This window comes from Podarcis erhardii (assembly GCF_964252035.2).
Source record: "Podarcis erhardii genome assembly, chromosome: 4".
Classification (NCBI taxonomy): Eukaryota; Metazoa; Chordata; class Lepidosauria; order Squamata; family Lacertidae; genus Podarcis; species Podarcis erhardii.
In genome coordinates this window covers 45,738,497-45,751,789 of record NC_138508.1, presented here as the reverse complement: position 1 = coordinate 45,751,789, position 13,293 = coordinate 45,738,497, and the positions used below count along the sequence as shown (strand labels likewise).

The window sequence follows — 13,293 nt, the reverse complement described above, 5'->3', positions numbered from 1 at the left end:
TCTTGCTCTGGCGGCGCAGTGGCAGTGGGAAGCCCCATTAGCTAAACTGGTGCTTCAGGTTAAGAACAGTTTCAGGTTAAGAACGGACCTCCTGAACGAATTAAGTACTTAACCCGAGGTACCACTGTAGTAATATTAGGCACTCAAATCTGTTCCTTTACAGCTTACAATACAGTTGTTTGTCCTGCCCTCTTCTTTTAAAAATCCTAATACACACATTTTCTTTGTGTAGCAAAATAAAAGAAGCAGGAATAATAAAGTACATGTGCAAGGAAAAAGAGATAGAACTAATTTTATAGTCTTCAAACAAACAAACAAACAAACATGCTTTTTGTTGAAAGTTTCACAAGCCCCTCACCCTGAGAGTAACTCTCAGCTTTTCCCAACGCAGTTCTGCATCTGTTCAGTTTTGTGAGAAAGCAAAAGTCCAATGCGTTCCCATTATTTCATTGTTAAATTACGTAAATTAGAGAAAACCATAATTAATCTTAGCCAGCCTATGTAAGAGCATGGGCAAGAAATGTTGAATTAGAAAGAAGGATACTAATCTGAGGTCAGTGAACATATTAACTCCTTCCCACCCACTTTTCTTTATACACAGAGACCAGTGGGAAGCAGAAATCTCAAGGGACTGTATGTTAAAGGACACAATGGAAAAGCTTTTAAGATGCAACACACAGTTGTAGTATGTGATTAAAAGAAGAAAGTGCTCACTATTATTGCTATTTATATAGCACCAGCAGCGTACAAGGTGCTTTACACAGAAATATAATCAGAAGTGCCCTCTGGAGCTTGCAATCTAAATTTAGATTGCATTGCACTTAGAGTGCATTGGAGGAGAACGACAAGGGGAGGAAGAGACAATGGCAGCCAGTGATGAATCTGAGCACATGCAGTTATTTGTACTTAAGCTTTGTGGGGATGAAGAGTAGGAAATGAAATGAAAAGGTCCATAGAAGATGGATTTTAAGGGAAAAACAGGAGGCAGGAAGAGGGAGGTGGGATCATGAAGGTATGTAAGAGCGGCTGAAGGTAGTAGAATTGGAGGTGTGGGACAATAATCAGGGGTATATCAGGAGAACAGGGAAGAGACTGAAGTCAAGGGATGCTAAGGACTTGGTGTCACGTGCCAAAGGGAAGCAGAAAAATTATCAGGGAGGAGCAAAGCAGCAGCTATCTCCTCTCCAGGAGCTTGGGTGTTTGTCCCAGCTATGGTTTGGCTTACCATGGCGTTGCAAACCAGACCAAACAAAAAACCTACTGTTAATATACAAAGTGATAGAAGGTATGTTAATTGAACAAGTTCATCTATTTGTTAAGTTTAACTTAGGGCTCATTCTGACATTATTGAAGACTTGCTGCCCCTGCACAGGTTTATCACATCCTTTTGAAGTGGTAATAGATAGGACATTATACTTTGGGTCCATTCCATGTGGTTACTTCCCACATCATTGTTAACAGTAGTCATCCAGGTAAACTGCTTTGTATCCAAAGCATTGCCTAGCATTCAACTGAATGAGAAATAAATAAGGATTCTGGAGTGCACATGGGGTGGTACAACAAATCACCTCCATAATAGTTTGGTTTAGATTTTTTTTAAAAAAAGAAAAAGCTTTAAAGTGTGAATTGTTGTGGACTGTGTCATTTTTCAAAATCTTTACTGAAACTCAGAAGCTCGAAATTCCTTTGAAATAGTTATCTTGATCTATCACAAGGGTCTCGATTCTATTTATTTCATTATTCAATAATTAAACTATGAAAACATTCCGTGCAAAAAGAAATGTGGAAAAGATCTATGGGATTCTTTGAACATACTTGCAACTGACTTTGTTCCCCTCACCCCAAACAAGTAGCAGCAGCAAAACCTAGTAAACCTAGAATATGTGAATTGGAATCCAAAATGTTACTTGAAATAACTTATTTAAAATAACTTCTTTGAAATAACTTATTTCAAAATGCAAGACACAGTCAAAGGAAAAACAAAGCCGTTTCAAAAATCATTAATTCCAAGTTAGATTCTTGATTTATTAGATTCTCCCCTCCCTAAAATTGGAAATCTCCAGATACTAATTTGGATTCAGACACTGTGGTTCAGGCATTCTTCAAATATAAATGAAGGGTTCTGCTTTTCAAGTAAGGTTTTGTTCTTTTGTGGATATTAAAAATGAAATACATTTAGTGGAAGTTAAAAAGATCTATTGACTTGAGAGACAGTCTTTTGAACAGCTTGGCAAGATGGTATATCTTAATAATGATTTAAGATTGATTCAGAGATACATAGCTAGGTGAACAGAATAAGAAAGTAGCCTAGCCAAAAGGTTTGCCTTCCATAAGAGATTCTTTAGCATTTGAAGCTCAAGTCAGCCAATATTGGCTCAGGCACTGAAACACTGTTAACAAATATAAGTGCTTGTCTAAGTGTTTGCAGCAATAAAACAAAACAAATCCCCTACTGAGCAACATCTATAATTCCTATTTAAATATCCTGCTGGAATAATGAAATATTTTGTCTACAGACAACTATTAGCATCCAATAAGATTCATTTGCCCATAGCACATCTGGGTGGTACTTATATTTCACAAAGAGTGTTGACATGTTGAAAAAGAAGATCAATAAGGATATTACTGATTAACTAGGGTCAGTCATTATATTCTGAAACAACATATCGGCTGCTAAGTGCTTTCTTAAAATTTGCAAAACACACATTTCAAATTAGTATCAGGGACCCACTAGGTGTCACTGACGAGGCCTTAAAAATTCCTGTCTGAAACTTTAAAGCAACTACTTTGTACACTATTAAAATACTCAATTGATATCAAAGATATTTCAGCAACGTTTGCATGCACAGCAGTTTGACATGTACTGTCTGCCAATCAACTTGGTTACAGTGGCTTAGAGCATTTTTTCTTATACCAAGTAGTCATATGGTAGAGCCCTCGTGGATGGAAGCCATTTCACATACTGGTGATGAAATGCTTTCAAGCATCTTGTACTGGCTGGCGTCTAGGACTACACACTTGACAGGAGGGAAAGATGGGAAACAGGAGCGGCTCACCGGGGGGGGGGGGTATTGTGTGACAAAAGTCTCCTGGCAGCAGCATCACTGTCATATATCAGGACAGGGAGGGGTGACACATGGTTAGAGCTGCATGGAGGAACTGGTGAGAGAGCTGGATTGGCTCTGCCAGATTGTCTACACTGCCCTGACCGTGTTGTTGCTTTGCTTCTGCCCTACTGTTATGGGGAAGATTCTAGTGCAAGGAGGCTATAACTGCAGCAGCACCCCACTGGGCAAGCAACTCTTGACTGCACTGAAGTCTGTGGCAGATAGATGATAGATAGATAGATGATAGATGATAGATAGATAGATGATAGACAGATATGCTTTATTCAAGATAATTTCTGAACCACTTATAATACGCATAATATATATATTGCAACTTATCAGATGTTGGCTATTGAATACTGATGTTGAGAGAGCATCACTGGTTGGCAGTACATTACTGAGTCCTAAACAACCTAGAAAAGCTTGCCCATTTCCTTATTCCTCTGCCTTATCTTGGCATCTGGTAGGCCACTGTAAGAACAGAGTACTGTACTAGATGGGCCCTTGGCTTGATCCAACAAGGGATCCTCTTATGTCATTAGGATCTGCCAGAAAAGCTCATCTGTCCTCAACAAGAAACTGTCCCTTTAGTCTGGTGGAACAGTGGCTATGGTATTTTCTACCTAATGATATCAGGCTCGCACTATGTGTAATGAGCTTTAGGCACAAACTTAAGACTTCAGCAAGCCTTCTTATACAAAACCAATTTACTGTTTTTATAACCTTCTTGTCGGATGATCCATTCTGTTCTTTTGTTTCTCTGAAGTATCTTGCTTTCATTTTATTCCACATAGGTATATTTTTATACAAGTTTGCAATATGGAAATGCATAACACAGTAAGAACTATAAAATAAAAATTCACATTATGGACCTCTTGGATAAAAGAAAAAGCCAATCTTTGTATGTGCATAGCACTGTAAATTATTAAACAACAAAACTAAACAAGCAGCAGGAAGTCTGCCTGGGATTATTTTCCCTCCAACAATCTCCTATGCAGATTTCCCTTCCTATCCAGATCATCTGGGATTTAATTAAAAGAAAGAAGCACATTCTTCTAAAACAGTAGCCCAGAGATTTGAGAGTTATGTATACTTCACAACTGTTTTGAAATTTCAGAAGTTGCTTTAACTTATCAGAATTAAAATATAATATAAAGGTTGGAGAACTCTTTTTTTCGTTTTCTAGATTTTTTATTCTCCATTCTTGTTTAGAAAACTACCACATATCTCAGCGAGGGAATAAATTAAAGTTAGTAAACAGTCCAATTTCCTTTATTCTTTTTTTTAAAAAAAATGTATATTGAAAGTTCAGAAAGCTGCCTCGTTTTATCAGCATGTTTTTTTGCATGGTTTTGCACAGAATGTGTTTTATGTTAAAGATGCAGCAAAAAGTACCAATACTATACTGAAGGATAGTGCATTTCTAAATACAGTACTAGATCAGGGATGAGAAAATGTTTTCCTTCTAGATATTGCTGGATCACAACTCCCACAATCCCTGGCCATTGGCTATATGGCTGGGCCTTATGGGAGCTGGAACATGTGGAGGGGGATCACAAGATTCCCCATCCTACCTGTTAAAAAACAACATGGTTTCAAAAGCTTGTCAGTTGCTATATTAAACTCTCTCTCTCTCTGTCTCTGTCTCTGTCTCTGTCTCTGTCTCTGTCTCTCTCTCTCTCTCTCTCTCTCTCTCTGTGTGTGTGTGTGTGTGTGTGTGTGTTAGGACCAAAGCCTTGGTTTCCACTTTTCCATTGACATTTCCTGTTAATGAATGGAAATAGGAGAGTAAAAGAAGACAAAACCATTTTCAGGCATTAAGCCTACTCAATTAAAAACAATGAAGAAGGGGGGTTCAGTTGTGCCTGCTGCCCTCCCCACCATCCCCCACTGGCTCTCTTTCTGACCTTTGGTGTGTCCAGCTGAGGGCACTTTGAATGCTTTCCACAAAGCGTTCCATATCATGAGGAAGATACCAAGTGTGTGCAGCTGTTGTTGCTTTCTTGAGTTATCTGCTCAGCATGAGTTTGAGATCTGTGTCATGGACTTACCAGTTGCTGGATCTAGCATCTGCTTCTGTGTTACCCATTTACAAAATGGGGTAAATAGTTTCTAAAAGGATGTTGGACTAGATGGGGCTTTGGTCTGATTCAGCAGGACTCTTTTTATGTTCATTCCCCAACCCGCCATTTTGTGACTTGCTCAGGCCTCTTAAAATGTTATAACAACTTATGGAAGCCTACATCCATTATAACGATTTATAAAATTTTAAACAGGTGGAGAGAATCAGTGGAGAAGGATTTCTTTTTCCAACAAATGAGAGAGAAACAGAAATTGGAGGTGGTAGGAGAGAAAGCTGGTTTAGACATTCCATGCTGGACCAAAGATAATTATTCTTTTTTTTATGAGTGACCATTTAATGTATTTTATAGCATACCAATAAAAAAATAGAAAAATTGCAATTATTTTCCATGTCCCTCACAAATATCTCAGAGCACAGCTTAATTACCATACAATCTTGGTTGGGGTTTTCTACTCCCTTTCCCCTGTCTACATTTTAAAGATTTTTTTTGCACACAGCTGTGTTTGATTGTAGATAATAAAGGAAACTGGATCCTTCAAGGGAAATTATATGTTATTGTAACATCTTCTAACTAAAGGAGCATCTGTGGCTTAAAAGTCTCCTATTCTGTAATGTCAATTTAAACGTAAAAGCAGGAGAAAGGTTTCATCCAGCAAGGCTGTTTATTAAAAATTAAAACTATATCTTCTGTAGCATATCTGGTTTGCATATATTATGAGATGTATGCACAGGGCAAAGTTTTTTTTTGGGGGGGGGAATATTGAAGATGACTGCACATCACTACTGTCCATTCACAATTCCAAAAGCCAAACAAAAATGCACAACCAAAATTTTAACGTCAGCGGTGATGGTGACCAGTGCAGCTGAGGGTTGTAGGAGAGAAAACGCAGCACAGCCCATGGAGGACATTTTGTCTAGAGCTCCCTCAAACCAGGTTATGTTCTGAAGCCACATGACGCCACCACCTTGCTGAAGTTCAGCAGGCCTGAATCTGGTCAATGTCCAGATGGGTGACCACATCTTTGCCACTATAGGTTCCATGACACATGAAAGACAGGATATAAATATAATAAAATAATAACAATATTAATAACTGTATCCATCATGTCCCACTGTACTATACAAGCTCAATGTGTAAAACTGCAGAGTGGTCAACGAGGATAAGTTTAGAAGGCAGGAGTGTTTAATGTATACAGGCTATCGTTGTTTTGCACAGGGATTCCATTCCAGACCTCACATGCGTCGGCAGAGTGCGTGTAAGCCTGCCCTACCCCTTTTCCTGATGTCTTTATGACATTTTGGGACTACTTCTGGGTTTGGCACCTGTACTACCTTGAGCTATGTGGTGATAAGGGAGGAATTTAAAATAACTGTAACAACAACAACAACAATACTGCAAAACAAAAAATTCCTTCCAGTAGCACCTTAAAGACCAACTAAGTTAGTTCTAGGTATGAGCTTTCGTGTGCATGCACACTTCTTCAGATACGATATCTGAAGGTATCTGAAGAAGTGTGCATGCACACGAAAGCTCATACCTAGAACTAACTTAGTTGGTCTTTAAGGTGCTACTGGAAGGAATTTTTTGTTTTGACTATGGCAGACCAACACGGCTACCTATCTGTAACTGGAACAATACTGCACTACCTTTAACAAAAAAAAAAGCTTCTGTTATTTTCGCACAAAAAAATATGCTCACTGCTCTTACACATCCCCACAACAGAAATATGAAACTTGTCAAATGAATTGGTTTGCTGAAGATGTCATTGTTTGACATACAGTAATCTCAAAATAACATAATTTAATTTGACAGTAATTAAATGCCCACTATATCCCCAGAGAAAACCCACCTGTGATCACTCTGAAAGGCCACAGGATGCCATTCCTGCTTCGTGAATGAAGCTTTGAAAACATTAACTAATTGGCTGAAAATTCCCACTAAATTTGAATAATTTGAAATATGACCAGATAAAAAGGTTAATACTACATTTAACACACATGCGCAAACCTGTCCACATCCTCAAACACACACACACACACACACACACACATATATATATATATATGCTTTCGTAGATTTTCACGGGTACAGGAATGCAGGTTTTGGTGTCCTCGGGTGTCTTCCCGTGTAAAAGTTGGGGTGTCTAGGCGACGTTTCGACGAGGTCTCACTCGTCATCTTCAGGCTGGTGCTTTCGGCTTCTTGTTACTGGAACAGAGCAGGATCTCAGTGTTTGAGTTCCTATAAATACTGTAGAGGGGGTGTGGTGTATAGCCTCCAATGTTCTGGGCAGAGAGGAAGTTCCCAGGCTAGTGTGCCTTTTATTCTTTTGTTCCTTAATTACTTGAGAGATATCTTGAGTGATTTCTGTGCCAGAGGCACACAGAACGCCAACACCAATCAACCACACCAGACCCAAACCCAGACCCTCTCCACAGATGAATTACAGACACCATCCAGTAGCCAATCCATGGTGGCACCTCCGGATGCTGCACCACCCTGCAATCCCTACACAGATCTGGCTGACACAAGCCACAAAACCACAGCTCGCCCCTATACACGAAGCCAAGCCAGAGCACAACTAAGTACAGTACAGCCATCTTCTCAGGAAAACTCTTCACAAAGTTCAAGAGGTCAAGACACAAAGACTTTAACAACTAATCCACACCTAATGACCCACCTAAGTGGTACTCAGGATATCACTCAAGAAATCACTCAAGATATCTCTCAAGTAATTAAGGAACAAAAGAATAAAAGGCACACTAGCCTGGGAACTTCCTCTCTGCCCAGAACATTGGAGGCTATACACCACACCCCCTCTACAGTATTTATAGGAACTCAAACACTGAGATCCTGCTCTGTTCCAGTAACAAGAAGCCGAAAGCACCAGCCTGAAGATGACGAGTGAGACCTCGTCGAAACGTCGCCTAGACACCCCAACTTTTACACGGGAAGACACCCGAGGACACCAAAACCTGCATATATATATATATATATATATATATATATATAAATCTTCAGGGAAGTGTGATATAATTTGTCATATTTTATTTCTTTCTACCACTTCTAGACTGCCTACAGAAAACGTCTGTTGGACATTTTACAAAAATAAAATAAAATATATAAATATGATGCAATCCATAAATATACAAATAGCACAAAAACAGAGAACCAACATAAAACATTATCTAACAATATAAAAGCAGACGAGCATAAAATTAAACACCAGTAAAAAAAAAAAAGCAAACAGAAAGCAATTTCTGCTGAGATCTGAATGCACTGACTAATACATATTTGTCGTATTGGCATTAAAAGGATGATGAGGATGAGGATGATGCTCCAACAAGCACTGAAAAAAACATAACCTAGGTAACCAGGGAAGTTTCCCTGGGAAGGGGATTCGACAATTGAGAGAACACTACTGAGAAAGCCCTCTTCCTACTACACGCTTCCTGTCTATGGTGGCTGGAGGCACCCTCAGAAAGGCCTCTGATGAAGATCTGAAGGACCAGGCAGGACAAGGAGGGAGTCCTTTAGAAAACAATGAAGCCCTAGATTCCTTGGAACCAGGTGAACACCAGCACTTGGAACTGGAAATGAACAGGGAGCCAGTGCAGTGGACAAAACTCTGGAATAATGCGGTCGTATCTGCCATTCCCCTTTAATAATCTTGCTTTCCTATTTTGGACCTATCTAACTCTCTGGAACATTTTCAAAGCAGTCCCACATGTAGTACGTTGCAGCAATCCAGCCAGGAACTTATTAGAGTGTGGATAACGGCCACAATGCTTGCATTTTCTCTCTCTCTCTCGATAGGGTTTTAAGTATATATCAGCCAAAGCTGATAATTGTACTCCAAGGCACCAAGATCACAGTTACAATGATAGATCCAAGAGAAAGCTACATTCATTAGGTTTCCTTATCAACACTACACCTGCAGAAACTAACCTGGAGCAGGTATCGGTAAAGTGCTTTGCAATCCTGTCCCAGCAGGCTGAGGATTCTTCAGATTCCACTTGAGTGCCAAGTTGCATAAAGCTCCTCAGAAAAAGTTTATTTATATGGCACTGTGCACATGCAGTTGCAGTGCAAAAGTATAACTTCTTATCGCTATCATTACCATGTAGTTGTTTGTAAACTTCAGCCAGTGAAAATGCAGTAGCCAGACGGGTTTCTGAAACCAGCATTCATTGTCATATTTTTTGTTTTGTTTTGTTCCATCCGCCACTGGCTTCCAGTTTATTTCAAAGCGTAATTCAAAGTGTTGGTTCTTACCAACAACATCCTAAATGGTTTGGAGATTTGAAGTACTCTGAAGCTGATGGGGTTTTCTTTACAATCAAGCAGTATATAAATTTTATGAAATAAATAAACAATAGAAAATAATATCTCCATTTAACGTGTTGTTTTAAGTGCTTTCCATGTTGATGCAAGCTCTAAAATCCTGGGAAATTACTGCTGTCTTCAGCCAACACATTCTATAAACATGATGAGTGAAGAGACTCTAAATTCAACTTGGCATATTGCATTCAAGAGGAAGAACGAACAAACAGGAATTTTTTATTGGGGGGGGGAGGATATTCTAAAGAATTATTTCAGGAAAAATGAAATAATCCTATTTTTTCAAGAGCCAACTTAATGAAGTGAATAGCATACACAACTATTCTTAAATGCCATGTTTTATAATGAGTATCTCACACAAGTTATTTATACTTACTTTGCATAGTCAAAAAGTCGGCTATCCCACAATGCATGTGTTCCTCTAGGACCAGAGTGGAAAAATGCATCATCTGTGCCATCAAATTTGTTCAGGCCATCCTCAGAATTCTTTGATGCATGGCTGTGTACAACATCCAGCAAGACAGTAATTCCCATTGAGTGGGCCACATCAATTAGTTCCTTCAAGTCATCTGGAGGTCCATAACGGCTAAAATGTTGAACATTGAACGTTATTGGTTTACTATGCACTAGAATCATATATACTTGCTTAGTGGTGGCACATATGCTTTGTGTATGAGGTTTTTTTAACATTTCTTGTTCAAATGGTCCTAGGTAGCAAGGGTGAGATAAGCTCTTTCAAAGATGCTACCAATCAAAGGAGGCAATCCCAGGCCTTGGAAGACCAATAGCTTGACTCAGTAGAAGGAGGTAGCTTTTTTACTCCCTGCACAGGTTGGCACACTGCAAACGCTTGAGACTTAGAACAGAAAAAAAGAGGGCAAATCACTTTCCCTTGTTCAGGCTTAAAGAAATGAAAGTCAATTTGTCTTGACATGGGTGCTGTGAGCATGTATAAGATAACGACTGTAAAGCACTTCAGCACAGTGAAGTACCTTATAAATGGAAAGTCTGAAGTTTTAATTCACATCACTTCTCAGGCATTTCAGGAGGAAATTATGGGAGGAATTCAACTTTGTAGTCTTCTGATCTAGAGGACTGGTTTATTCTGCCCACGTGAAATATTCTGTCCAGCTCTAGGCACCACAATTTAAGGAGGAGATTGACAAGCTGTAATGTGTGCAGAGGAGGGCAACCAAGATGATCGAGGGTCTAGAAAGCAAGCCTTATGAGGAACAGTTGAGGGAGTTGGGTATGTTTCGCCTAGAAAAGACAAGACTGAGAGGAGATATGATGGCCATCTTCAAATATCTATCCGGCTGTCATGTGAAGGATGGAGCAAGCTTGTTTTCTCCTATAGACATGTAGCTGGGAAGGGAGCAGGGGAAGAAGACATTGCATCTCCATTTCCCCATCCCAACTGAAAACAGAGAAGGATCCACTCTGTAGAATGCTCCTTCTTTGCAGGGAAGCCGCTTGTGAAGGAGCATCCAGCACCCTGCATGATGCCTGCACACAACAGTTGTTGCACCGAGGCATTGATTCTGCAGCATGTTTCTTCAAGGACAGGACAGCAGGCAGGAAGGAGATTCAGAGAGAACCAAGCTCGTACCTTCTCCTGGGAAAATATAGCTGGTGGTCAGGGAGGTCTTGGCTTTTTGTGGGGTTTAGCCACCCTCTAATACCCCAATAATGCTCTAGGCCACCCACAGCAATCCATAGCTGCCCAAACTCAACTGTGACAATGTCCAAATCCCTCTGAAAGGCCCAATATTTGGCTTGGGGCTTGGCTGTATCTGGTGCAGAATCCTAGTGTCTATACACACCTCTTTCCTCTGCTCGGACAAGCAAAAGGCATTGTTTGTTTGTTTAATTTCTTACCCACCTGGAAGGTCTTAAGGCAGGTTACAACAATTCAAAATTCTATATTAAAAACAGTTTAAAACAAATTACAATCATGGCAATATGGTGAGTTTGGAAAATGTCTATCTCAGGTGTCAATGGCCAAGGCGTTATCAATGTTAACAGAGTTAAAGGACAGATTATAGCCAGAAAAAATCCACTCAGCATACCAAGCTGAGAGAGTTAAAATGCATTTTAAGTTCTCTAACTTACATAATTTATGTCATATATGTGTAGTACTTATTTGGTCTGAAATTGTATCACAATTTAAAACCAAATAAAAACTACACATATACAGCAACAACCATATATTTATTATTTGTGTTATATGATGAAGGGCGAGTAATAAAGATAATAAATTATTATGATGATACATCATCATGGGAGCTGCTTTTCCATGGTTTTCCATGGCCTTTTAATCAGTTGGCTCTTACTGGAAAAAAAAAGATTCAAAGGAAACTTTCAAGCAATAAAGTAGCCAGATCTATAAAGCCGATTGCTATATCAAGCAGATTCCAAATATGTGTAATGAGATTATACCAACTCAGGATGTAGGTATTTCACAGCTGAGTGCAGCTACTGAACAACTGAATGCAAAACAATTTCCTACATTTGTGAAGCTAGAATATAAAAGGCGAAATGCACTTCCAAACATATATATATAGCCTCCAGAAGATTTGACTCAATTTTGCCTCACTGACTGTTAGGCCTATCTGAAAACTTGCTTTTCGAAAACACCCAAAAATGTTGGAAAACAAAAGTAAACTCATGAGACATAAAAAAACTTTAGCATACCTGGATGCTGCAAAAAAGCTTGTAATCTGATAACCAAAACTAGCGTAGTAAGCATGTTCCATCACAGCCATCAACTGAATGCAATTATATCCTGTTTTTCCAAAAAGAAGAAGGAAGAAACAAAATTTCATTCATGATTGTTGTCATTTGTACAAGGTGTCTGGCCTACAAGATATTCATTTTAGCTAAAAGACACATTGCATTTAGCCAGAAAAAGATAATTTAGACAATATGTTATGAGCAAACCTACCAAAATAAAGCCTACGGGAGACATGACTTCCCAGCCATACTGGGAAGGTTGATTTCTCAAGCACTGAAAGATTAGCCTTTTAAGTACATAATATGCAAATATAATCATAATTTGACTTTAGAATATTAACTATGCCAATCTGCATGTCCTGAACTTCAACTGCACTTTTGATATTTACACTGTTGATCATAAAAAGAAAAAGAGTAACCGACTATGCACATACAAAACCTTGCGCTTTCCTTAATGTTTCAAACATGCACCATTTCTATCTAATCGTTAACATATTTTTCTCCAAATTCATTTCCCTCAAGGAATCTCTCTAAAAGAACAAACATTAAAGCAATGGAATTTTGCTTTGAAGCTTACTGAAGGAGCTGAGGACCAAAGGAAAAGAAAAACCTTTCTTTTTGTCCCTTATCCAACCCAAAATGTTTTTCTGTGATATTAAGTGAAGGAAATCTGAAGGGAAAAGTACAGTTTAATGATGAAACCACCAGCACTTAAAACAAATCTTTTACTAAGCTAACTTTTATGTCAGCAAATAAATGCCCCTTATGCCACCAAGCAAGGATTATAGGCAAAGGATAACCTTCAGATCTGTTTGAAACTCTGTGGAAGCCAGAGTTTCTCTTGATTCTTAGTTTTCACTAAAATCTTTGACATGTCACTTAACCTGCTTCTCAAAATTTTCATAATGTTTACTTAATTACTTATTTTTTTCTTTTGCCCTCAAATCAGATGTGAGAGATGGGTAGTATCCGCTTAGTTAACTTAGGTTGCAACCCTCAACACCTGAGCTACAGAGAAAGTGACATTGA

At 38.9% G+C, this 13,293-nt stretch overlaps 1 protein-coding gene across 2 annotated transcripts in view; it reads right to left on the bottom strand.

The window, feature by feature from the left end:
• GBE1 (1,4-alpha-glucan branching enzyme 1) overlaps positions 1 to 13,293 on the bottom strand; it is a 143,750-nt gene that overhangs the window by 64,583 nt on the left and 65,874 nt on the right. For both annotated transcript variants that reach the window (XM_081858475.1, XM_081858476.1), the window contains exons 6-7: positions 12,226 to 12,316; positions 9,908 to 10,117 (exon numbers count right to left, since the gene is read on the bottom strand). In XM_081858475.1, the coding sequence (XP_081714601.1) occupies positions 9,908 to 10,117; positions 12,226 to 12,316 (301 nt within the window). The remainder of the gene's footprint in view (positions 1 to 9,907; positions 10,118 to 12,225; positions 12,317 to 13,293) is intronic.